This window comes from Xiphophorus hellerii, chromosome 11 (genome assembly GCF_003331165.1).
Source record: "Xiphophorus hellerii strain 12219 chromosome 11, Xiphophorus_hellerii-4.1, whole genome shotgun sequence".
In the NCBI taxonomy this organism is placed as follows: Eukaryota; Metazoa; Chordata; class Actinopteri; order Cyprinodontiformes; family Poeciliidae; genus Xiphophorus; species Xiphophorus hellerii.
Window position 1 is genome coordinate 25,776,790 of NC_045682.1, and position 27,523 is coordinate 25,804,312.

General features: G+C 35.3%; 2 protein-coding genes across 2 annotated transcripts; both read left to right on the plus strand.

The window, feature by feature from the left end:
- Positions 1-99: 99 nt before the first annotated feature.
- Positions 100-22,615, plus strand: lars1b (leucyl-tRNA synthetase 1b). Its single transcript, XM_032576030.1, has 32 exons — positions 100-235; positions 498-619; positions 1,122-1,209; positions 1,612-1,692; positions 2,011-2,148; positions 2,299-2,460; positions 2,645-2,757; positions 3,479-3,542; positions 3,787-3,875; positions 4,165-4,390; positions 5,451-5,538; positions 6,377-6,453; positions 6,595-6,648; positions 6,760-6,900; positions 7,196-7,273; positions 7,409-7,494; positions 7,696-7,761; positions 8,000-8,082; positions 9,266-9,404; positions 9,771-9,983; positions 10,937-10,994; positions 12,030-12,093; positions 13,314-13,497; positions 13,917-14,007; positions 14,989-15,129; positions 15,844-15,984; positions 17,527-17,637; positions 17,813-17,923; positions 18,783-18,887; positions 19,768-19,863; positions 20,057-20,189; positions 21,837-22,615. Exons 1-32 carry the CDS (start codon positions 230-232, stop codon positions 22,040-22,042), a joined length of 3,555 nt encoding a protein of 1,184 aa, XP_032431921.1. The 5' UTR covers positions 100-229; the 3' UTR covers positions 22,043-22,615.
- Positions 22,616-22,743: 128 nt separating this feature from the next.
- On the plus strand, positions 22,744-27,250 carry plac8l1 (PLAC8 like 1). Its single transcript, XM_032576036.1, is given in 6 exon segments — positions 22,744-24,149; positions 24,447-24,543; positions 24,545-24,616; positions 24,618-24,681; positions 25,201-25,337; positions 25,608-27,250. Coding segments are annotated over 6 exon segments (528 nt in total). The 5' UTR covers positions 22,744-24,123; the 3' UTR covers positions 25,740-27,250.
- Positions 27,251-27,523: the final 273 nt, after the last annotated feature.

The following is a 27,523-nucleotide window of genomic DNA, read 5'->3' on the forward strand; positions in this document are numbered from 1 at the left end:
TTAGCAAAACCTTACATATTTAGATCAAGATAGTGGTCAGTTATCTGTTTGTCAAAGTAAACGCTTAAGACCTCGTGGAGACTGCATTACCCAGAATGCTCTGCGGAAAGACGATTGTCGGTGTCATCATTCAGACACTGGTGGCGTGGGTTTCTCTTGTCGTTGGAGTTTTATATTATTTCCTCTCTTTAAGCTACAGAAAAGCACGTTGTTGTCAAGTTGTTACAAAATGACGGTAAGTTCTAAGATGTATTTCAGAGTGATTTGTATTTCTATAAAGTAAATGAATACACTTTCTATCTTTATGTGTGAACTTATTGTAGCTGAAAGCTACTTAAGCTAGCATGAGCTCCCGAGCCAGCTGCCTAAATCTTATGCCAAAAATGAAATCAATGTCGTTATGTTTGCTATTACATTATCAACATGAGTTTACTGATATTTTAAACAGTTGATAATTTTCTCCAAGAAATAAATTCTTGCTTAACATTGTATTCAAGGAACGAAAGGGGACAGCCAAGTTGGACTACTTGAGAAAGATTGAATTGGAAATCCAGGAGAAATGGGAGAAGGAGAGAGCATTTGAGGTTGACGCACCGTCAACTGTGGGAGAAACTTCAAAGTGAGTAGCTGCTGTCATTGTCATTTAGTTTGCCTTGAAAATTTGCTCTGTTGAGGTAACAAAACGGATATCATATTTTATAGTGTACGTTAAATACAATATTTCTTCTGCAGATGTTTATCTTATTGTGATGAATATGTTCTCATTATATTATGACGTCTGTTGAAGTGAAAGAAAACATGGGTACAGAGAGAATTTAAATAAATTTAATTAAACAGGTATGTCAGCAAATAACATGTCGAATCAAACAATTTCACATCAAAAACCAATTAAACAAACTTTTACATGACACCCAGATCATATGTTTCTGTTAAAAAATTACAGAAATATCATAAAATGTGAAATTTTAGGGTGACGTTTTTTTTCATTTCAAGATAAAAATCAAATAACTGCCTCTTCACTTACAAATCTGTTACTGTCTGGTGTAAGACCACAGTTACCAAAACAGGGAGAAACTAAAAGGTCTTTCTTTATAACTTTCATTTTCTTTATTTGTTTACAGCAAAAACAAGTACTTTGTCTCCTTTCCTTATCCGTATATGAATGGTCGATTGCATCTTGGCCATACTTTCAGCTTGTCAAAGTGTGAGGTAAGTTGGAAACTCGGACTAAGGTGAATACATAGAAATTAAATTCATCCTGTTCACTTATTAGAATAAAATTGTTAGCAGTTTTTTTAAACAACCGTATTACTTGTAGTAAATTCAAAAACAAGATATGGAAGAAATAAATCACTGTAATTTCAATGTTAAAACAAATCAGAATCCTGAGCTTAATTTGGTTTTAATTGAGAATTATTAGTTTAATGTTTAATGGACTGTTCATAGAAGTGTGTTTTCCTAAGAGATTTATTGATTGTGCAGAGTGCCCTTGGTTGAAATAATATATTACATAAAAAATATTCCAGGATGCTCTACCTCTGGTAGCTTGAAAATGTTAAATATCTTCCACTTTTTCCTCTGAGCTTCTCTTGTTCTGATTTGTTCCTGCAGTTTGCTGTTGGCTTCCAGTCTCTGAAGGGGAAGAAATGCCTCTTCCCATTTGGTCTGCACTGCACAGGAATGCCAATCAAGGTTGGCATCTTCTTATTATTTTCATTTTTAGTTACTACAGTCTGTCTTTGCTTTTACTTTAAACAATAAAAAGTGTTTAGTAGTATAAGAATTCCCAACAGAAAATTAATGTAAGTTGCATTATGCAACAAGTACTTGTTGAATCTGATGGTTTTCAATAAAGAGTTTTATGAAAGTAGTTTGCGGTAACATCTCATTTGCCTTTCTGCTCCATGTATTCCACTTAAAACAATCAATAATATGATCTTCATTTCCATCACCAACTCTGTTTTAAAGCACCCACATTCTATATCTCATACATTTTGTTCATTTTATCAGGCCTGTGCAGACAAGCTGAAGAGAGAGATGGAGCTGTACGGAAACCCTCCCCTGTTTCCAGATGAGGATGAAGAGGAAAAGGAGAAACCTAAGGCTGTTGATGAAATCATCATCAAGGACAAATCAAAGGGCAGGAAGGTTGGGATCATCTGACAGCTGAAATAATTTCCTACAATGAAATTGTGTCTTAGTGTAAACGGAATGGAATATTCTATGTTTGTGTTTGTATCTATTTTTTTAACTGCTTTCATGTAAACTGTTTTCACTGACTGAAAATCTCTTTGTCAGAGTAAAGCAGTGGCCAAATCTGGATCTTCCGCATACCAGTGGGACATCATGAGGTCTTTAGGTCTAAATGACAATGAAATTGCCAAGTTTGCTGAGGCAGAACATTGGCTGGAGTACTTCCCTCCTTTGGCAATCAAAGACCTCAAACAAATGGGAGTCAAGGTGACAAAACATATAAAACTATTACTTGCAGTATTGCTTGTTTTTCTATTTTGTTTATACTCAAAGTAATTAGATTTATATAAATCTGAACTCTGTGTGCTTTTTGCGCTTTTTTGTTGTATCATTGAGGCAAATCCCTTTCATCAAAATTTAAAAAAATGTAATAATCTGTGTTATTCTGTAGGTGGATTGGAGGCGGTCTTTCATCACTACTGATGTGAACCCCTTCTACGACTCTTTCATCAGGTGGCATTTTCTCACCCTGAAAGACAGGAAGAAGATCAAGTTTGGCAAAAGGTACATTTTTAATTAGGGCTTTTTGAACAGTTGTACTTTTGTTCAGTTGCGTAAACCTATGCAATTTTTATTTCTTACATCAGTTGAATTTTACTACTTAGCACAAGTTTTCATACCACTTTGACTTGTTCATGTTTTATCAGGTTACAGCCACAAACTTTTATCATATTGTACAGGAATTTGAAAATTTAGAACATAGTTTTGAAATGGAAGAAAATTAAAACGTGTTTTCAAAATGTTTTAATTTTAAAAATCATAAAGTTTGGAGTGCATTTTATGTTGAACTCTTTTTACTATGATTCATTTGGAAAAAAGTTCAGACTTACCAAGACATGACTGTCCATCAAAACTAACAGGCTGCATAGAGAGAAAATTGATATGTGAAGAAGCCAAAATGATGGTGGTAACTCTTGTGGAGTTGGAGAGATCTGTTGACAGAATCACACAACCAACAAATCTGACCTGAATTCAGTTTACACCAAACTTCAGATTTTCAGTTGTTTAAAAAAATGTGGAAAACCACGTATCCTTCCATGTCAAAATATATGCTCCAGGGTTGTGGACACTTTAGCAAGGCAACATATTTTCCTGTGCTGTCTTCCTTGTTACCAACTGAATGTAAAATCAATTTCATAGAATGTTTATGAAAAATAAAGGATGACAACTAACTTTAAAGTTGTTTCAGTGGAGTTTGGTATGAATATTGTTTACCTCTCTACAGGTACACCATCTACTCTCCCAAGGACGGACAGCCATGCATGGATCATGACAGGCAAACTGGGGAGGTATGCACATTGTGCTTATTAAAATATCAAACACCAAATTCAAAATGTTGTAATGTGCATAAACAATGTTTATTCAATTTACTATGCATGTAAAATATTCAGCTATATCCTAACACCAGTTTATCTAAACTGAAGGCTTGTGATTCCATATAAATTAGTTTTTCATTCAAAGACATCACATGTAACCTTATTCACACTATGATGACCAAAGTGTAGCATTTTGTTTAATTTCTGTCATTTGCAGGGTGTGGGACCTCAGGAATACACACTCATCAAGATGAAGGTGGTTGAACCTTACACTGCAAAATTTAAATCCAAAGTGTTTTATAGCAGGTAAAATATCATGACTATGGTCTTTCTTGCTATGATATGTATTGTTGACTAATTCTTTTTTCTTCTTTTTTTTGCACTGGCTTTTAAACGCATAATCTCGTAATTTCTTGTTGCCAAATTGCTTGTTTGAACAGAATTGTGTGATGTCTCCTCTTCTTTTCTTTTTGCAATTTCCTAGGATTTCTTTTTTTTAATCAAGCTTATGTGAATAAATCTGAAACTAATATGACTGAATATACTAATTATTCACAAAGAAGTCAGATTTGAATACTTGCTATCCTCCCCACAGTGGTATGAAAGGCAAAAACATCTTCCTGGTTGCTGCCACTCTGAGACCGGAAACCATGTTCGGTCAGACCAACTGCTGGGTGAGACCCGACATGAAGTATGTCGCCTTTGAAACGGCCAACGGAGACGTCTTCATCTCCACCAGGAGGTCTGCCAGAAACATGTCCTTCCAGGGCTTCACCAAGGAGAATGGAGTGGTGCCAGTGATCATGGAAATACTTGGGCAGGTAGAGAGCCTGTTATGTTTTGCACCCAACAAACACAAGAGATACTAAGATAATAATCAAGTCTAGATGAATGAGAGAGAGGCAGAAAACAATGTTGACAGGCTGCCAGATTAATTTGCATTTTGATTTGAGAGATAAATTATTTAATTGAGAAACAAAGCCTTAATATCTGACATGTTCTAGATCAAAATAACTCCAGGATATCAGTTATACAAAAGAAGTGATGAACTTATGTGTTTTCACATTTATTCAGAGTGAAAAAAAAAGTTCTACATGGCTGAAGAGAAGAACGTTTTGAATTATCAAAAGGCTACCTGCGATAAGCTCAGATTGACCGATTTCAGGCTGTTCTCTGCGCTCCATTCAGAGAATTTAGCTCCTTGTCAGAGTGACATTTCCTCTCAGACTGCACAAATGGTAATCATCTATTCTGTGTGATGTAGTTCTGACTGGTGTTGAAATGCTGTGGAAAAAACCACATGCCTATGATGAAGAGCAGCAAATAGCCCCTTCAGAAACATTGTGGAACAGGTTAGGATTCAGTCTGTTACTGGGACCCTTGGGAGATGGAAGCTCCTGAAACTGGGTTATTGTTGTTAGGGGAATTGGAATCTGAACATTATTTTTACTTCATCCACTACCAGCTTTTCCATCAAGGAAGATGGTATTTATTAACATCTGCCTTAAAGACAGAGATTTCAATAACTGGCTAAAACTTGCCTTCAGTAACTGTAATGAAACTTACTGTATTTTACACAATCACAAGCTGAAAACTTGTCTAAGTTATGAAGTTAACGGTTTACATGGAGGTTGTAACTTTCAATCATAATGTTCTTAATAAGATCTCAAACTTTGTAAAAGTGTTTAGCAGCCATGTATAAATGCAAGTGCATCTAAAATATAATCTTTATTGATGTAAACATAATAATTTGCTGCTTGTTAGTTGTTTCTGAGTTTCCTATAAATATGAACTTTGAATCAGAAATTTGAACTGAATTTAAATATCTAATTCTTAAATGAGCATAAGTTCTCAATGACATAACATTGCTTCTTTGTTTAGGACATCCTTGGCTGTGCCCTAAGTGCTCCTCTGACCTCCTATAAGATCATCTATGCCTTGCCAATGCTCACCATTAAGGAGGACAAAGGTATGAGTCCTTCAAAATATATGAATTCAGTTCTTTACTGCATTAATTTGTATTAGTCTGTTTGCCAGTGTTGCTCACAAAGGCAAAAATTTGCACTTTTATAACAGTTTTCTAGATCTCTCATATTTAGGCAGTTTAGTTTTTTGTTTTTTTTTCGAACATTGCTATATTTCTTGCAATTTTTCAATGGGTAAGATATATTATATTTCAAATTTGCATTATATTTTATAAATCAGATGAAAAATTTTATGATGATATTAAATTAAGAAGAATTGGCCACAAGTGTCCTAAACACATTCATCACAGGTTAATGAAAAAATCATGAAGCGGTTTGAATCTTTTAAAAGGTCAGTGTATATAGTGATGTCCTGATGACATACTGAATGTTTTTCTTTTTTTTTCCACTTGGAGTTTAATTGGTATCCCAAATAGACCTTTATTATTGCAGATATTTTATTTTTAGCTACTGTTGCTGAAAAGCTGCTGTTTGCTCCTAAGTAATTTTTTGTCCTGTTGATGGATTTCTGTAAATATTCATAAATTGAATTTCTGAATCACTAAACCGAAATGTCACAATATCCATATGAATAATAATGAATTTCTCATGCTCAATCTGTCATCTTGTCTTGAAGGGTTATGGAGTGTAATGAGCAACAGTAAATGAGATCATGTTTGTGTGTCCTTTCTCACAGTTCGTTTGTTGCTCCAGTGCTTGCTGCACAGCAGATAATGAAATGTGGCAGCATGGGGCATTTATTAGATTTGGAACCAAGTAAAATGAAATAAATTAGTTTTGTTCATGTGCATTTTCTTGCACTTTTTTTCTCCTTGTCTCCAGGTACTGGGGTTGTTACCAGCGTGCCATCTGATGCTCCTGATGACATTGCTGCTCTCAGGGACATCAAAAAGAAACAGGTGACATAACCTTCTGCTTTAAGAGAATAACACCTATGTAAATCTTTTTATGCATAAATAATGTCTGCTGTGCAATTCATTGAGAATTCATAGAAAAAAATACAATAAATAATTAATTATTAATTCTTGAATTTCCTAAAGGCTCTAAGGGAAAAATATGGAATTGAGGATAAGATGGTGTTGCCTTTTGAGCCGGTAAGCAACTCTTTTAAAAGTAATTTTGGTTTCACTTGGACTGAACATACTTACTTAATGGTACTTTCCCAGTGTAACATTATTTATAATTTTTAAATGCCTACACCTCAGGTCCCCATCATTGAAATCCCAGGCTTTGGAAACCTTTCAGCCCCTCTCGTCTGTGATGAGCTGAAGATCCAGAGCCAAAATGACAAAGACAAACTGGCTGAAGCCAAAGAAAAGGTTTACCTGAAGGGATTTTATGAAGGGGTAGGTTTCAAACAACTAAATAATGATTTAACTTTAGGTTTGAAAAGTTTCTTTATAAATACTGGGTTGAATATAAAATTATCCACTGATGTTTGCATTTCTTTCAACTGGTTTTGATTGTTTTGTTTGTATTGTTTTGTTTCATGTCACAAAGTTGTCATGTTAATAAATTGTTGCACAGAATTCCTGTTTTTCTTGAAAGTCTACAGATACATTGCCCACTTATTGATGTGAGAAGTTTTAAAATAATTACATTTCATTAATATTAATGAACTGTTGTGAATAAATGTCTCAGATCATGCTAGTCGAGGGATACAAGGGGCAGAAGGTCCAAGATGTGAAGAAGCCGATCCAGATGATGATGGTTGAGAAGGTAACATGTTTAACTTCATCTGGATTTAGTTCTTTATACATCTGTGTACGGATGTGTTAGCGTGGGGTGTTTGTATAATGCATGTTTTTATATTACTTTACAATTTTCAGTTTGTACAATGTTTATCTGTTACAGGGTGAGGCCTTGATTTACATGGAGCCTGAGAAGCAGGTCATGTCACGTTCAGTAGATGAGTGTGTGGTGGCGCTTTGTGACCAGTGGTAAGCGCAATCTTGGTTATATAGAATTGTATTTTTGTCATTTGAATACATTTTTATTTCTATTTATGGGTATTGAGTGTTTTGAATTTTCATCTAAGCTACATGCTCTATTTGGTTCATTCATTCTAGAGAATTTTATATTTGTGTTTTGCTTCAGTCTCTGAACAGATCAATACAACTATTGTTTTGGTATTTGGACAGGTATTTGGACTACGGAGATGCTGAGTGGAAGCAGCAGGCCAATGCATCCCTCAAGTCACTGGAAACGTAAAAACAATGACTACATTATCTAAATATTTTTTGTTTGTTTCCTGTGGTTTGAGCCCACTTCTCAGGGGTCTTATAACAAATCAGAAATGCTTGTTTGCTATAATGGAAATGCATATTTATCTCCATTGTTCTTAGGCTTTTTTGGAAACTGCTGGAAAAAATTATATGAAAAGATAAAACACTCTAAGGTCAATATAATTTACCTACTCTGTATTTTTTGTGTACAAAATTCTAGATTTTGTGAGGAGACTAGAAGAAACTTTGAGGCAGCTTTAGCCTGGCTACAGGAACATGCCTGCTCTCGCACCTACGGACTTGGTAGGTAGACCAGTGCACAGTTTTGTGTAATGTGTTCAATAACATAAAAAATCCCCATAATCCTATTTCTTCTGTTTCTTCTTCACCTGACATGCAACCATGTAAAAGATGGAAGAGAACAGTGTGATGCCTGAAAGTTTCAAACTGCTGTTTGTGTAAAGGTTTTTTGTCTACAGATGGAGACAAAGGCCTGGTCACAGAGCATCTAGCACTAGCTTGTGTTCCTGCAAGAATAGATGCAGTATGGAGCCTAAATAAAATGCTAAATATATCCTGAATTCTTGTAGATTCAAATAAAATGTTTTTTTCTAAAATAAATAAAATATTTTATAAGTGTGATTACAGCTAGAGTTTTATAATTTGAGGACATAAAAATGCATTTGATGTAGTAAAACATTACAATACAGAATAAGGACAATACAGAAATTGTAATTGTAATTTTGTTGCATTTATTGAAATCTCAGTACTGTGAAAAAGTATCTAAAATATATGTTTTTGTGGTTTTTTGCTAAAAATGCATCACTGCTCAACAAGCACAAATAGTACTCTAAAAATAATGATTGCAATCAGTTATATTTTGAAGCATATATACGGCAGTTATTGATGCCCTCAAGAAGCTAATACTGGAAAATGGGTCAAAAAGTTTAAATAACAAACACATTCATTCAGATTTTTAAGTTGCAAATATTAGTTGGAGTTTCTTGTTTATTATCACACGATGCCTAATTGTTTTTCTCTAGTATGGTAACTGATACGATCATTTTCCATCATTACTTGTAACACAAAAAGATGAGCCAAGAGGATCTGAAACTAAAAACAAACTAAAAATGGATTTTTGCTCCTCGTCACCATAGCTGTTTTTTAAAGTATATAAAATCCAGGTTATCTGTCATAACAGCTGTTTAGAGATTACTTGTGGTTTTGTCTTCTGGCATCACCAGATTGCATCGCAGTTTTATTTTTGGAAGGATTACACAACTCAATCCAAATCTTTGGTTATCTACCAAGAATTTTTTTGTCTGAACGTGAACCAAGTGGAACAAGACTGATAATTTATTTAATTAGCAGTCTTAAGCATTTAATCAGTACAAAGTAATAAATATTATTTTATCTTTTAAGTATTTTTGTTGTGTGTTTCTTTGGTTGTCTGTCTGTGTGTGACTCTGTCCCGTGGTTACCATAGGAACACGGCTGCCTTGGGACGAGCAGTGGCTGATCGAGTCTTTATCAGACTCCACAATCTATATGGCTTACTACACTGTTGCCCACCTCCTCCAGGGAGGTGTGCTGAACGGACAAGGCGACTCTCCACTGGACATCAAGTAATTATTTGCCACACACAGACCTGCACTTAAAGCAAATATTGAACTTGAAGCTGTTTATGTCTGTTTTTTTTCTTCTTCTTCGTCTCTTTTTTTTCTCTGCAACAATCAACCAGACATTTTATTCCAGAGAGTTAGAATAGAGTAGACTCATTAAAAACATCTTCTAACATGTAACAAATGAAGAAAACTGATGCTGGAATCCACAATTTTGTATCACTGAAGATTGCTATAAGCACCTAAATACATCGCTCTCTCAGTAGAATACCAGATTCGTTAAAGCTTATAGTCACCCCTAGCATTTAATGCACATAAGCCCAGTATTCTGTTCCTTCTGCCCTTAGCCATGTTTTCCTTCTTTGACAGGCCGGAGCAGATGACTAGAGAGGTGTGGGACTTTATCTTCTTTAAGTCGTCTCCTTTTCCCAAGACCGACATCCCTAAGGAGCATCTGCAGAGGCTGCGGAGGGAGTTTGAGTACTGGTACCCGGTGGATGTCCGTGCGTCTGGAAAGGATCTTGTGCCCAACCACCTCACCTATTATCTGTATAACCATGTAGCCATGTGGCCCAAAGACAGGTGAGTTTTTCTTGTTTGACCTGCCGGTATAATGCCGGTTTAACTTTTAGAGTTTTATTTATAAAGTTGGGAGTTATAGTTCACATGAAAAATGTAAATGATTACAATGCCTTTCAAAAATGCCCTTGCTCATTTATCTTTATCACATTGTGCCACATTATGCCATAAACTGTTGTGTATTGGGGATTTCATTTAATATACCAATGCAAAGGAATACAAAATTATGAAATGGATGAAAAATTTCAAGTTGGTTTTAGAAATCTGAACAGTGTGATGTGTGTTCAGCACTGATCTGTGCTTTGTGAAATCATTCTCCAGTTCACCTGCTGCTGTTGGTTTTTTTCTCTCTCAACTTTGCACATCAAGACAGTGGACAAGACTTTGATTTTTTAAAATATTTTCTAATTAATCAAGTTCTACACACACTGTAGAGGTCTATAGCTGGAATATAGCCAGTCTAAATTTGCTGCAGTTCATCTTTTCTCTTGTGAGACTAATGTTGTTGTCCATGTTTTTGGACTAAAATTCACAAGCGTTAAAAAAACATTATCAGGTTTTGTCATGTTATGGTTGATGCAAACTGTTACAAATTTCAGCCACTCCAATGTGTACAGTTATGAATGTGTTCTTTGTTTTAATATCACATTTGAGTCAATGTTTACATTTCCCCTGTAATGCCTATGTGCTGAAAACATTTCTATACTTCAGAGTAGTTTCTTCATTATTCAATATGTGCCATTGCTGATGTGGCAGATGAAGCCTCCAAATGACTTGAAACCTTTTGAATAATGGGGCGTGGAGCTCTAACAGAGCCTTAACTGTATTTTTGTTTTATATTTTTATATTTTTCAACAAAGTTTCAGATGCTGCTCTCCATCAGCAAAACGACAGGAGAGGAAATTCATTTTGGAAACCCAACATTAATAGAATTAATGTTTTTTTTTCTATTACAGTGGGAAGTGGCCTCAAGCGGTTCGAGCAAACGGACACCTGCTCCTTAACTCGGAAAAGGTAAGTCAAGCATTTTTAGATCATAATGATTTTTTTTAATTTTTAGTAATACTAAAACCTGAAGAGAATATAAAGCAATTTTTTTCTTGTTTTTTTGGATGAAGGCAGCAAATGGTATATTTTGTTTTTATGAAAGATTTAGAAATAAATCTTAGAATGCATTTTTTGCTAAATGCAGAATTTAAATAACCCTTCTCCATTTTTGTTTTGTTGTTTAAAATAATTGTTTTTTATGACTGAACCTTGAAGTAGTTTGTTACGAAGCTCTAGGGGACACGGGGAAAAAAGTTTTCTTTTGTGTTACCTCGCAATATTTGCTGGTTTATTTTGTATACAGTCATAAATGTCAATTTAAAATTTCAAATGTTTACACATTTAAAGAGCCTCAGTGTTTATTCTTAACTCTTTGGTGCAAAAAACTGATTTACTCAAAAATATATTTATTCACTGCATGTCTGTTTGTGTAAGGCTGAGGGAAAACGGCCCTTTAAAAAGACACAATCAAAACTGTCACATGACTTTATTACCCTGCGATAATAACTTAAAAATGGTCCAAATAGTTTGGATGTATTTTTTTTCCTTCCTTTTTATTTCTTTCTTATGGAAAGTTTCCGTTTATATCATAGGTTTGTGGTGCATTTCTATCCTAAAGAAAAATATATAAAAATTCAGATATTTCACAGTGAGATATTAACATACATGGAACAACCTCACGAAAGCCTTATATTATAGCAGAAGGTGCGATGACCACCGTAAGTAAGGCTTACAGTATTCAATTATGTCGCATGAACTAATCAGTACATTACTGCAAGGTAACGTAAAACATATTGCGAGGTAATGCAGAAGAGATTTTTTTTCCCCATTTCCCCTAAAGGGCTCCGTACTTTGTAAAATGTTTTAAATACTTTTTGAAGTTGCTTAGTTTACCGTTTAGTATTTCTGTTTTCGATATGTACCTGTTTTTTAGTCATCTGAAGCTGATGAATGCATTTGTTTTGATCTTATATGTAAAAAATGTTTTTGTTCTTTTACTAGATGTCCAAATCAACAGGAAACTTTCTCACTCTCAGCCAAGCCATCAGCAAGTTTTCAGCTGACGGTAATGTCAATTTCTTCATCTATTCTGGATCTTTTTCATTTTATGTATCATCTTCAATCTTTTCTTCTTTTTCTCCTTATAAGAGTTTTCTTGTCCATTTCAATGTATATTTACACTACATAGGGTATTCCACTGGATTATGTTGTAAACATTTTTTGTCCAAGTAGCGGTTATGTCCAAGTCCCAGGTTACAATTAGAGTTGCTCCAGGCTGTTGTGAACAGCTTTAAGAAATAAAGCTTTTTTTTTAAAGCTGTTCATAACAGCCTATAGCAACTCTTAATTGTTATGGTAGTATGTTAGTCTTTGCTTAATTTTGAATATTCGTATAAAACATTTAAAAGAACCACAAATAATGCCCAATGTGTGCAGTTTCTTGGGTCCAACTAATTTTTATTTAGTCAGATGATGTGGGTAGTCAGATGGGTAGTCAGATGATGTGTCCTAAATCCTAAATCATGCATTCACATAGTTGACTCAAGAGGCTGCCTTCAAAATAGAAACAAAAAAGCTGAGATAATTTTAGGATGCCATGGGGACCAATAAGAATTAATTGGGATATGTTTAAAAAAGAATCTTGTGTGCTGTGTTTGTGTGAACTGCTGCTTAGACCATCATTAAAATATTTTTGAATAAAATATTTTTGAAATACAAGTTCTCTTATGAATAACAGGAATTAAAGATGCACCAATTTATAAAGTTGCCATATTTATATCAATATTCAATATTATTACTGCTGTTATGACTTATAACTGATATTTATCAATGTTGAATATATTTCCCTACCCTTTTGAAAAACATGACCATATAGTCGACATTGTTTCTCTGCTTCAATTAAACATTTCTACTTTCTGTGCTGCATCACTGTCACATGACTAAACAAACACCACATGATCTACCCTCCTCCTCAACCTGAAACACATACACAAATAGAAACAAGAGAAAAATGGAAATCAGTTATTAATATCATCCCACTTTTATTTATGGAACAGACCCCCTTATGTTAAAAAATGACTAACGGCCATATTGACATTAATGCAAATGCATTGTGCATCCCCAGTTTAAATATAGCAAATTATAAACTTAGGGAGTGCTATGTACAGTGTTTGCATTGTGCGTGTGCACTAAACACATTTGTTTTAAACACAACCCATTTTTCAGACTACATAATCTAAGTGAAGTTTGTGTTCTGTGGATTTTGCATCGCTTTGTTCTTTTCAGGTATGCGTCTGGCTCTAGCTGACGCTGGGGACACGGTGGAAGACGCTAACTTTGTGGAGACCATGGCTGACGCTGGCATTCTTCGCCTCTACACGTGGGTGGAGTGGGTGAAGGAGATGATTGCTAACCAGAACAACCTGAGGACAGGGCCCGTTGACACGTTCAACGATCGTGTGTTTGCAAGGTATGTGGTAACATGAGCTAAGTAATGGTGAGGTTTGTAAAGATCAAGAACTTGATGCATGCATTTCTTTTCATATTATCTGGAATCTGCCTTCATAATAATCTTATGACAGTACATTTCAGAAGGATGTTTTCTCTTAACTTTTTAAAAATTGTTTTGAATTTGATTAAAATTCACCCTAAAACATTTTTGAGTAACATGTATTTCATTACTTGCCATTTTTACCTGCTAATTATGAGGCACTTTCTGCAGTAGGGTTGTCTTTTATAACAAAAGGCTCTTATGTCCTAGAAAAGCTGCATTGTGAAACACTGAAGTTTTATGAAAATGAGCATTCTATCTCAGTGCAACAGCTCAGCTATTCTTATTTATTATATAATTTATATTATATAATTACATGGACTTTATCTTTTCTCCAGTGAAATGAATGCAGGCATCTTGAAGACAGAGCAGCATTATGAGAGGATGATGTACAAGGAGGCTTTGAAGAGCGGCTTTTTTGAGTTCCAGGTAAGTACATTAACTTTCTGAGAAATATCTTTAGCTCAAAAAATAAGAATGTCTCTAAAGCGTTGAGATTACACTATTATGAGAAGTGTTATGAACCATTAAAATTTCTGTAATTGTTTTGAAATATATATAAAAAATAGCAATTAAAACTTGGAAGGCAAGTGTCTAAAGATCTAAGAGCTGTTTATAAATAGTTTTCAATGTGATCTAGCCTATAATATGTTGGGTTTTTTGGGGGGTGTCACTCTATAAACAAGCTAGTTCACCAACCAATTTTAACTGATTTAGAAATGTCTTTTAAATAACTGTATTTAAAAGCATTACATTTGTTTTAGTTTTTCTACCTTTAAAAGATTACTAATTTCACATTTCTATTCTCTGTTCATTATTAGTGTGGTTTGTACTGATGTCAAAAACAGCAATCTCTTTATGTACTTGCTAAAAACCATAAAGTTCCTCAGCTCAAATTTCTAAAATGCTGCCAATATTTTATTTGCAGTATATTTATTTGCGACCCTAAAAAATATGTTGTATTTTTTCTACTGTTTTGTTTTATATTAAAAACCTTACCAGTACTAAGAATAGAAGATCTTTACATCTTCTAAACTGAACATGATTGCTGTTAATGATGCTGATTCTAAAGGAATGCCTCATGAAATTCTTGGTTGAAATCGAAAAACAATTGAGTGATGCATCAGAGGAGTAGCTCTGATTAAACACAATTTTATTAAGATGTCATTTAAGTTAATATGAAAGTTTGATCAGCTTTGACAGAAAGCACATTTATTTCGATTTGTTGCTGTTGGATCATGCTACAGTATACACTGATTCTTACAGGTCTGTTTTTCTTCATCTCCTTTTACCCTTTCATGTATCCATTTCTAAGCACTTATCAGGGATAGTACTATTGTTTTGTTGTTGGAGCATTGTGCATATTGTAACTGATGTGGAAGTTTAAAACTGTTCATGTTTTTGCTTTAGGCGACTAAAGATAAGTACCGCGAGCTGGCTATTGAAGGCATGCACAGAGACCTTGTCTTCCAGTTCATAGAGAGACAAACACTGCTGCTGGCCCCCATCTGTCCACACCTCTGTGAACACACATGGAGTCTACTGGGCAAGGTATGTAACACAGACTTTTGGTATTTCTCTGCTTTTAGTGTTCACAGTGTGCTCTCAGGGTATAAATCTGGCTTTGATTCTCTCCTCCCATCCTCTCTTGGGGCTTTTTCCTCGTCATAGACTTTTACATACAACAGAGAAATGCAGCCAACCAAAACGGGTCACCGTAATGTGTTAATTTACATTCATGAAGAGCACCTGGGATCGGAAAGCTTAAACTTCCAGGTTCACGGCTGGCCCTCAGTAGCACTTGTTCCCACTGCTCATTTACTGGTGTGAAATGGCTACTGACAAGTTCGCACTGGTGAAATCCAAGTCTGCTGGGAGCCTGTCTTCACGCTGAGCCGTTTCCTCTACACCATGAAGCAAGTGCACTCACTGTTACACGCTTCCTGTTGCACTGAGAGCCATGAATATTTTTAACACTCAAATTTGTGAATATGAAGGAGTGCTGCTGTGTTGGAGATATGTTTTTCAGTTGTTGCTTAGCAACAACAAAAGAGCCCCCCTCAACTACCTTTATTTTCCCCACAGCCTGTGCTTGGTACCACAAGCTGAAATCATATGTTGCTTTTCTACACGCTCAAGCACAACTGATTCCTGCTAGAGCCGTTACATAAGCACTGTGACTTTTGATTATATAATTGATGAGACCAGTTTTTGTTTCTGCTTTTTTAAAATAAGAATCTCCTTTCACTCTTCTCCTGCTCACAGACTGGTTCTCTAATGAAGGCATCATGGCCCGTGGCCGGCCCCATCGATGAGGTTCTTATTCGTTCTTCTCAGTACCTGATGGAGACGGCACACGACCTCCGTTTGAGACTCAAAGCATACATGCTTCCTCCCAAAAGCAAGGTATAATATGTCTACTATACTTGGTTGTGTCCCAAATCAATATGCTTACTAACTCACAGCTTCTTCAGTGAACCTTTTTATTTATGCTTTTTTATTTAGTGTTGCATATTTTTTTATTCTCTTTTGTAGATCACTTTCTTGTAAATTCTGAAGTTTTCAGTTTATCCTTTGGCAAAACTAACACAACACATCTGGCTCTAGGGAATTAAAATCAAAACCACCTATGTTTGCCATTATAGATTAGTTATCAATGAATAAAATGTCCTACACACTGGTATTAAATTTAAATCACGTGGATCTTGGAAAGGCTTCACATTTAAATTTAACGTTCTGAAACGTGTAAAAGCTGTTGCATGTTCTTTACATTGTAGATATGATGGCTTTTTGTAAGAGTAAAAATCAATTTTAAAATTGATCGAACTCTTTTCATAGTTTCTCTTTTTCCTTGTTGAATGAAAACCAAACCTTTTGTGCACAAAAACTCCCAAACAGTCAGAAACTGGAGGCTGAGTGTTTTTTTTTCTCTGTCAACAGATGTTTCACAGTTTATTATTGTTTGCACGGGAAGCACAACAATAGGAAAAAAATTAATTTAAAAGAAATCGACTTCAGACTAGAGAAGGCTTTTGTTTGGTCTTTTTTTTTAATACAAATGAGAATTTTCTTTCTTGACCATCAGGGTAAAAAGAATGTATCAAGTTTTTACTGGTTTCAGAAGCAAAATGATTTATTTGAATTATTTCTCTGTGTGTCATGCCTGAAATGCAGCAGGTGTGGATTATTGATGTTGAGCTTCCTGCAGCATCTGTTATCCTTTTGGATAAACCAAAAGTGTTGAGTCTTGTGTTCACAATGGAAAAGTTTGTCTGTTCATTATGTGGATTTCTGCAGCCGAGAGGGAAAAACAAAGCAGGTACTGACAATGTTATCTAAGACAGGCGATATCTTGGGCTTCCAGACTGAAGTTATTGATTTGTTACCAATGTTTTGGGAGCACAGGGCCAGAACTGGGAGAAAATAGGAAAAGAGAGAAACAAACAACTGGAAGGACTGACTTTAATTTTATGATATGGTTTCATATTTAATCTTTGTTAGAAAGTAGAGATTTCTGATAATATATTTCATATTAGCCTAGAAAGCTCCCGTCTGTCATTTGTGTAATATACATATTTAAAAATGACTAAAGTGGCTAGAAACAAATGTTTTGTTTCAATTAAATATAAATTATGCACAATTAAATTGCTGCAGTTGAGCTAAAAACCCATGTGACTTTACAGAAATTATATTTCTAGAATGAACCTCTTTCCCCATCATGACTCATGTGGTACAGTCTGTAGGTACACGACTGCCATGTAAATTAAATGAACAGATCACTCACTAACGAGCATCAAAAAGCATGTGTATTTGTTACATCATCCTAAGTAACCCCAAAGTTGTATTCCATTGCGACCACCTTGTGTTGTGAGTTAACAATGAATCAATCACATCTAAAAGGTTGTTTTTATTTATTTTTTTCTTAAATGCATTTTTCTCCTTTCATAGAAAGGTGACTCTAAGCCCCCTGCTAAGCCGTCCCACTGCACTATTTATGTGGCTAAGAGCTACCCTCCATGGCAACACAGCGCCTTATTTCTGCTCGGCAAGCACTACAAGGTAAAAAAAAAAAACCTTCCACAGAACAATGTTTGTTTGCTCTTTATTTTTTATATAGTTGTGTTTAAGACACAGTGCAAGTTAATGCTGGTACTCGTTCAGCTGTCCTTTTCATCTGACTGTTCACACTCAGCTTTTGTTTAAATCTGTAGCACCTCTTTGTGTTTGTGACCAGAGCAACAACGGGATCCTGCCAGACAACAAAGTCATAGCCAATGAGCTGGGAGCCCTGCCTGAGCTGAAGAAGTACATGAAGAGAGTCATGCCATTTGTTGCCATGATCAAGGTATTTATTATTAGTTTTAAGGGTCACATTGAAAGTGCACTATTCAGGCTTTTTCTGGCAAATACCAGTTTTTGACTCTGATTTTGACCAGTTCTTATTTTCTTTGTTTTAAGGCCCAATACGCGAAACTAATATGTTGTAGGGTTTTTGATTGATTGAATATTTCAGAAAAGATGCAATCATGAGATTTATCCCTGTTAATGAATAAAAACTATATATGTTTTATTTATTAGTGCAAGTCTGTAGAATTTATCAGATTTTTTGTTCAGTTTATTTTTTTACTCCAAACTTTCACAAATGCAACATTATCTTAAAATGTATTTTTCATCATTGAGAAATATTCCCATTTTGAGCTGTCTCCTGTGGTACGGTTAAGGTAGCTAATGTTTTGTACTGACTATATATGTTTTTATAATACATAGTCAGTGCGAAGCATCCAATGGTGGACAGAACTATTTAATACCTGCACTAAAATGTCATCAAAGATTGTGCTTTTCCTATCTCATTTAGAGCTTAACTATGTATATGTATAATATATATAGATATACAGTTTGATTAAAGCAGCTAATAATAATGCTGATCAAAGGCATTTCTCTTTTAAAAATGTATGAGTCACTTCTCTTAGGTGCGTTAGTCTGTATTCAAGTGATCAAACAGAATAACCCTGATAATATTCATGATAAGCTTCTTTATTTATTTATGGCTCTTTACGTCTTTTAAGCTCATCCTGCAGATACATGGTGTACATTTAGAGTAAAGTGTCCGGTTTCCAATAATTATTTTCTGCAGCTGCATTGTTAGTACTTTTAGCATTATATTCATAATCTACTTACTGTTTGATTGCGTTTGTGTTTTTTAGGAGAACCTGGAGAAGAACGGCCCCAGAGTCTTGGATCTAGAGCTGGAGTTTGATGAGCGAGCGGTTCTCATGGAGAACCTGGTGTACTTAACTAATTCTCTGGAGGTCTGTGACTTCACTCTCTTCAGATTCAACAAACACAAAGTTTCATCTGTTGTTGCTCACAATGTTTTGATTTTCAGTCTTCTGTGACCAAGCTGGCAATGATTATCTGTAACCAACTTTATTTTTCTCCTAAAAGGCTTAGTACTGACAAATAAATAAACCTACAACTCCAGATAATAATTTTTTTACAAACTAACACATATTTAAAAGAAAATTAAACCTATATGTTTGCACATTAAACTAAAAGGCTAACCTAGAATTTTTGTGCATTTCAAGGACTGGATATTACATGGTGTATTTCTTGCTGCAAAAACCAGTAGTTATACAAAGGTCCCATCAGTGATACCTCACTGAGAAAAGAACAGTCAGCAGAGAAAAGGTGTAGATGGTGAAATGACTTCAGTTTGCTGCTATAAAAGGGCTTCTGCTGAACTCAGATCACTGGGGAGTTGTTGCTTTATAAGTAATAAAGTAGCCTTAGATTGCTCACAGCCTGTCTAGATGGATAAAAATAATGGTAAAATGCAGAGGCCAAATTCCATCCAATGCAAAGCATGAGGGGTACAACAACTAAATGAGCAAATGGTGTAAAACAACAACAAAAAAACAAACATTTTCTGTCGTGCCTCTCTGTTCAGTATTCTGTTTTACATCTAGTTTAACCTCCAGTTGCTATTTTCTCTCCAAAAATACACAAAATGTGTGATATTCTGGTGTAAGACCAGGCAACAAGTCTGGGATTACTGTTTGAGTCTAGTTAACACTGCCAGTCTGTGCCAGTAGAGCAAACGCACAAAAAACATCTAAGCAATGCACCGTTGTGGTTAGTCTGCTCAGCTGTGCACTGATATGTTTTCTCCTGTTTTCTCCCCCCATACAGTTGGAGCAGATTGATGTCTTATTTGCATCAGAGGCTGATGACAAAGTGAAGGAGGATTGTTGCCCTGGGAAACCGTTCAGTGTGTTTAGATCAGAGGTAAAGGCTCCCGATGTGTGATGGATGCTAAAAAAATGACAGAAAACAGTTATTTCTGAATATTTTATGAATGTTAGCAGATACTATTTTTATGTTCAACTGCAGGTTTGTTTGCATACATGATGCATCATGTTGTCTTTATGTTGATGATTAACAAAATGATAACGAAATAAACTTTGTTGCTCCTTCCAAGCCTGGAGTAGCCGTGTCCCTGGTCAACCCTCAACCATTCAACGGCCTGTTTTCCACAAAGCTTGACATCCGGCAGGGAGACAGCAAAGACGCCATTGTCCGTCGACTAGCCAAAGTCAACAGACTCATAAAAGGTTAGCAGCACAGATTACGAAACATGATTTTATCCTTTTGAAACCCAAAATATATAAGTCTGTATTTTAGAGAGCATAAACATATTCACTCTGTTTCGATAAAATAATCTGTAAACCAGTGAGTCACTTCAGAGTTGTGTTGATTCATATTTTTGGTTTGTCACACCTCCTGGTGGATAAGCAAATTCAGATGCGCGTTGTTTCCAAATCTGCCTCAGAAATGACTTCACTGAGCCTTTGCCATCTGCCAGTATAGAAATGTAGAAAACCGAAATGGCTCATTCACTAGTATTTTGACCTTTTTGCAATCTAAACTGTGGCTAGATGCATGCTGATTGCTGAAATTACCCCTGAGATGTGCCTACAGCTTGGAAGTCCAGCTGTTACAAATTTAATTAGATTAGGTCGAATGAAGCCATAACAGCATGTAGTCTAAAGAAAATTTCATTGTGCTGCGTTAGTTTGTGTTTTGTAATTTATTCTTTATGTTTATACGATTAACCTGAAAGGCACTGCAGATAACAGTTAGCCTTTTTGGCTAAATCTGGCATGTTTTGGTGCTGGACTGAAGAACTCCCTTTAATTTGTTGATACTGAAACATAATTTTCTTTTTCATCTTTCTTAAGTAAAACTCCATATTTTTTGGTCTATAAATGCAACAACCAAGTTGTAGTTTGACATCATAACATCCAAATGGGTGTAATCCAGAATCTGCCATTCAGGCTTTAAAGAAAAGCGTAATTGTTATTGACTTGGAAGAGCATAATCATTGCATTGCTCATAAAGAATAAATATAAACCTTAACAAAACATGTAATGTAATGCAGTTTGAAGATCTATTTAAAGATTTATTATCAGACACTTTTTTGCCCAGCACATATTTCTATAAAAATACAGTAAGCAATACTGTGATTGTCTTTTTTGTCTTCATATATATATTTTTGTTAACTGTACAGGTTTGCAAAGAGATGACATGCAAATATCTGAGAATTTATGCTTTCTGGTAAAGAAATCATATTTTAATAGCTTTTTTAATCTTGATGTATAAAAAGTTTGAAACCACCTGGGCTCTTCAGAGTTTGTTGTCTCTTATTGCTCAATCATTTTCTAATCTATTAAATAGATAAAGCAATAAATGGTCAGCCGTCAAATTTTCTGATTAAAGCAGTTTCCAGTTGTTTATTAATATCAAAATGGGTTTACAATTCCTCAAACACAAAGCTTAGACGTTAAGAAACAACTTAACTCACCTGTGTTCATGTTAATCACTATGGTTTAAAAAACATTTAGGCATGTCTGTTAAGTATTTGTCTAGGATTTCTTAAATTGGTAGTCCTTTCTTTCATTTCTTACCAAAGGTTTCTTTTATGTCTGTCATATTTTTTATTGGGGTTCTTATGATCACTCATGTAATCTTGCACAACACTTCAACTCTGTCTGGGGAAAAATATGACTCCTATAAATCAATATGAATTCTCTGTGATTATGTCATCCAATTCATGACCACATTCTGTTTTATCTCACTTCCTTCCACCCATTCCCCCTTTAACCCATACTTTGATTGTCTTTTTTGTCTCTTTTCTGTTTGTTTTTTTTATCTTAATTTTCTGCCTACCCTGACTCTCGTTTTCTTAACCTCACGATTAGATCTGTCCAGAGTGAAGCTGATGAGGTATGAGGATCCTGTGCTAGGCCCACGTCGTGTGCCCATATTGGGACAGGAGGAGCAAGGCAAGCTGCCCATCTCCAGCAAGTCTGTGTTCAACATAAATCTTAATGAGAAGAAGGTCACTCTGGCTGACAACGGCCTCACTGTAGACATTGGAGATACTTTGGTTTATCTTATCCAATAACGTACAAACGGCTTTCTCACAGGCACAAAGGAGCAGGTTCAGCAGTTTCTTTGTAAAATTTCAAAAGCTATTGCAGTTAGAACAAAAATCTTTTCAGTCAGAAGAGACATAAAAAGATCACTTTTCCTTTTAATTTGTGGATGCCTACAGTTAATTAGAAGTGACAGCTAAATAACACCAGAATCTAACATTTGTTTCACAGTACTAGGACATCAGTCTACTGTGTCAGATAGTCTTTTTTAGAAGGTTCAGGTTTGGCAGTTTTGTAAATGGTCAGTCTTTTCCTGTCTGGTATTTTGAGTTTTTAAGCTTTTAAACAGATCTGTACTGAACAAACAATCCACCACACCACCACCTCCTCACAGGGTGAGCACTTGTGTTCATTGTCAGGCAGATCCTGCTGTGCTCTGAATGCCTGATGTTGTCATATAAATGGAAATGTGTCTGGTGTTATTTTATACATCAAATGTGAGGGATATCATGTCTCTTCAGCTTGTTGGGCAGCTTTTATATTTTCTAGCTGTCAGTTGTGCTTGTCTGGATTTTCCACAAAAATAAAAATATTTGAATGTTTGCAAGTTGTTTGTCTCTGCTTGTTTATATGGTCTAAGCTATAGTAGAAAAATATTCCACGAGAACTAAACTGGCAGCATTAGGTTTGCATTTTTAAATGAATACATTCTCTGCAAAATCCTGTTTGGTTCCTTAATGCTAGCCATTAAGTTGATATGGGTGACTATTATGTGAGGCATAAAGGCAGTTTGAATGTTTTGTTTTGTTGATATTATTTATCCAAAAACATCAAATTTCTATTTAAAATGCAATACAGGGATTTTCTGAACACATTCAAAGAAACAAACACAGACTCCTGTTTGTTTTCAAAGGAATGTTTTCAGACGGAAGGAGTACTGTGTGAAGTATTTTATGACTTTGTTTTTATTAAGCCAACCTGGAGGGGTTTTGAGCATGAACAGCCTGCTTGGGTCATACCACTGCATCCTGATCAGATTTAACTCTGGACTTTGACTGGGCTACTTCAGACACTTTCTTTTAGTATTTTTTTCACTCACTCAGAAGTTGGGTTGCTGTTTTGTGGGGATTATTGTCCTGCTTTAAAACTCAAGTGTGTTTGAAGTTACACGTTGATTGCAGGACATTCTTCAGGATTTTCTGCTACAGAGCAGAATTCATCATGGTTTCAGAAGTTGTACAGTCATCCTGGTGCTGAAACGGCAACAAAGCCCCAGACAGTCAAACTACTACCTCTATGTTTGATGAAGGATGTTATTTTCTGAAATGCTGTTAGATTTATACAAGGTATATAGTGACTCTTTGTATCACTATAATTGATTTCAGAGTGTACGCTTCTGAACCTCTTGGTTTCACTACATGACTTTTCAGCACGTACAAAGCTCCTCTTCCTTTTTTTCTGTCAGTTTCTAAGTCTCAAGTACAAAGTGCATCAATCTGAATAAGAGGTCATTGTTAGAACAGAGGAAATGAGCCCTCTTAAATGAAAACCGCAGAAGTTTCATGACATCTAAAACCAAGATTTTCCCTCTCAGTGCCTCATACAAGAGTTCTTTACCTCAGAGGTAAGTGTTGCATTCATTGTTTAAGAATTTATGTATAACTACATATCATGAATCAGATAAAGTGTTAGATTTGATTTATTTGGTTTGATTTTTTAAATTCTTTCTAAATTTCTTTTTGTAGTTATTTGCATGCATTTTCTTTTCAAACTTTAACAGATATCCTCTAACTTGCTTTTGTGCGAATGCATCCTTGTCCTCCCATGCTGAACATTTTATGTTTTTTGCACTCTGACGTTCATTTGCCCTCTCTTTATTTGCTGTATTAGCAGGGTGCACAGCGAAGTCTCAGACTGAAGACAGCAAGACTTATCTTAGTCACGCAGCTTCTGGCTGAGCCCTCTGACTGCAGGTTTATCTGCTCCGACACACAGCCTCTCACTGGGAGAGCGTCACTTTCGGCTCCTCTTTCCTGCTGACTCCCGGCTCCACTCTCGTCTCTCCTCCTTGTGTCACCCGTCTCAAGGAGCTTCTGGCTAGAAGCAAGTAATGGAGGAGACAACAGTTACTGACCAGTAAGTGTTTTATGCTGTCCCAAACTGCTTCATTAAGCTCCCAGTACTCGGCACAGTGTAATTCAAGGCAACAGTTTCACCACATCCCAAGTACCACTACTTGATTTACTTATTTTTGCATATCATTGGTATGCAAGTGAGAAGTTTTTCTCATCATATAACTGTATAATCCTGTGTTTTATTTATTTATTTTGTGAACAATATGAACAAGGAATAAATTAGACCTTTAGATTATATCCCTTTTATGCATATAGAGAACCAGCTTGCATTTAAAGCTGCTTTTTCTTTGTTTTTTAGACCAGAACTTTCAGTCAAAAATGTTTCAGCGTCGATGTGTCAAGATGAAGAAGTGGAAGTCTTTGACACACAAACTGATGATAGCCAGAGGTCAAACTGAATTCCCTGTGACGATGAGCCCAGTGCTAACTCAGCCTGGTCCTGGCATTGCTACAACAACCATCACCACCTGTCACACAAATGGGGGGAGACTGGAGCACTGGACTTTTTAATGTCTGTGGAGACATGACAACATGTAAGAGGCACTCACACACTACACTAAAGCACATTTCTAATTTAACATTGATGTTAATAATAAAAGCAAATGTATTTAGAACCGTGATTCATTCATTCATTCATTCATTCATTCAGGCTGTGTTCTGTTCTGGTTTTCCCAATTCTGAATCCTGTCCATCTGTCTTGCACATTCATTACCTGAACCTAAAACAACTAGAGTGTAATACAAAATACAGCTAATAAACCTTTTTACAAAAGCAAAAAATAATCAAAAGATTTTTTAAAAATTATTATTATTTATCCTGTATTTTTGTGGGACGGTGTTAATTTCATTCACATAGTAATTTGGCATGCATTAACATTTTTAATATTTATTTTCTACAAAACACTCAAAAGAAAGCATCAGTGAAGCATTTTTTAAAGTATTTTAGTTGTTTCTACTTCTTAAACACCTTTAAAGAATAATGATTTATGTCTCGAGCAAAACACTTAGAAATACTCACACAGAAACTATTGTTGCCTTCTTACATGCTTACAGGTATTATTGGGGCGCTGGTGCCGTGCTACTTAGATCTGAGTTTAGCCCAGCAGTTTGGGGAGTGTCTTTGCATGCCTCTCCTACCAGGATCCACTTTTGCCATCAGAGTTGGAATCAGGGAGCGTTACAAGATTCGGGTGAGTGCAGTACATAGTTCTTTGTTTGTTTATTTTGAAAAACAAAAAACCCCAAAATGTTCATTGTATACAGTGAAATAAAAACTTTATTCAGCATTTTATCAACAATTTTAAAAGTAAAATGTGCATTGGGACATGTGTTCTATTTTATGCCCTTGTAGTTAAAAATGTGTTCTGTGTGTGTTTCTGCTTCCTCGTTTTGTTTGCTTCCTCCACTTGCTTGCATGTACTGTATGTCTGCTCCTTGTTGTCCTACATGTTTGCCCACAGGGAAGTGTGTGTGAGGACTGGAGTGCAGTGTACTGCTGTTACCCTCTGGCTGTATGTCAAATGATAAGAGAGATGAAGCGCAGGATGAAGACCCAGACATATCAAGTGTCTACAGTGATGGAATCCTCCTGAAGAAACTGTTGTCCGTAACTGTGTCCTTTGCTTTAACTTTGCAACACGGATCAGTGAAGTCAACAGAGATTAGCATAATATATCACTGGCATAGGATTAGAGCCTTTGGAAACATTTGATCTAAAATGTAAAGACTGGAAATCAAAACAGGGTGAAACAAAATGTCCAGGTTTTAAAGCTCCACTGAGTGATATAAGATTTGGAAATGCAAAGAGAAAAAAAACTGTAATTGCTGTTTGAATATTAATAGCTTGAATTATATCTCTGAAAGAAATTATTTTGTGGTCACATTTGCATATGTATGAAAAACAGGTGGGAAGATGAAGGGTTTTCCTTTTTTTCCAATTCCAACAGATATCAAATAAACTCCAAACAGCTGGTAAAAAATTAAATCAAACAGGGAACATGTGTCAAGAGAAGAAAAGAACAAACAGTTAAACCTGTTTTACAAAAACAATAGTCCTGTTATTGTGTTCACCATGTAGGCATATTCTCTGACACGCTGTAGTCATCCTTAAAATGTATTAAATATTGCACTTATCACCATTATAATTCTGTTTTTACTCTTACAACATTGCTTTCAAAATCTAAGACTTATTTGCTACAAAAGATAAGACTTTACAACTTAATGGTTCTAATAATTTAATGCCCTCTTTCAGATTACTTTGAACCTGATTAGACCTTTGCTTAGCACTTTTTCAATCAGCGTCTGAACTAACCTTGTCACATATTTTACAATGGGCTTTAAATTGTCAAAGAAAATCAAATGTGACATAGTTGTCACAAAATTCAAGATTAGCTTAGATTTTAAGCTAATAAATGGTTAGCATTTTCTTTTTCTATTACATTGGATATGTATTTTCATTAAAAATCGTTTTATTCTGTCTATGTTCTCAACAGCCGAAGAGTTTGTATGAGAAATTAATTGTCCTTTTTTTTTAAATACACATTTTATTGTAACTGTTTACAGTAATATTTCATGACACTGATCAAGTCATTTTCTAGGCTGATTTATTTTTAAGTACTACATTTATTTTCAAAAACCCCAAATGTAATAATTGTTACTTTACAGAACCTCGTCAGCAGGTGGTGCAGTTGAACATTTTCTTACACAAATGTGAGTTATAAGGTTCATTTCCTGTATTGCGTACCCAGTTTTGTAAAGAGAAATTGACTCATATGCGTATAATGAAAATAAGTAGACACTAACACCAGTCTGTATGTTCCCCAAAAACAATGTCTTTGATTTTGCATTGCTTACTTTTTCTCTGACTTCATTAAATTAATTTGTAAATTTAAATTTTTTCAAATAAATTGGAAATTCTTTTTATATTTAGATTCTCTGACACCTTCTTTCTCTTTATTAAGTAAAGGTCACCACACAATGAAGGACAGGAAAGAGCAGATAATTCATTTTGACAGGAAGTCTTTACAGATCAAAATGATCAATTCTGTTTGAATGTCAGATCTAGAACACTGTAAATGAACTTACAATAAACTGTTTGCTTTAAGAAGGCCTAATTACTATTGTAACAGATTTACTTGTGTTCTGTATGCAGCACCAGCAGTACGGTTACCCACCATTCCCTTTGCAGTCTTTCGTCCAATACAAAAAAAAACCTGTTATTCCTTTAAACATGCATTCCTTGATTTATCCATAGGCATTGAATCATTTTATTAATCCAGTCCTGATTGCCCTGCTTCCCTGAACCTGAAATGCCAACCAGACTGAGCGGATATGAAAATGTTATTTATTCACAAAGGCAGATGGATCCTCAAAGGGC

What these genes read in the sequence shown, in the direction of transcription:
- lars1b (XM_032576030.1), top strand. An exon ending in CATTTGTTGCCATGATCAAG is followed by an intron (nt 17,924 to 18,782) that starts GTATTTATTATT and finishes TGTGTTTTTTAG; the next exon opens with GAGAACCTGGAGAAGAACGG. An exon ending in AGTCAACAGACTCATAAAAG is followed by an intron (nt 20,190 to 21,836) that starts GTTAGCAGCACA and finishes CCTCACGATTAG; the next exon opens with ATCTGTCCAGAGTGAAGCTG.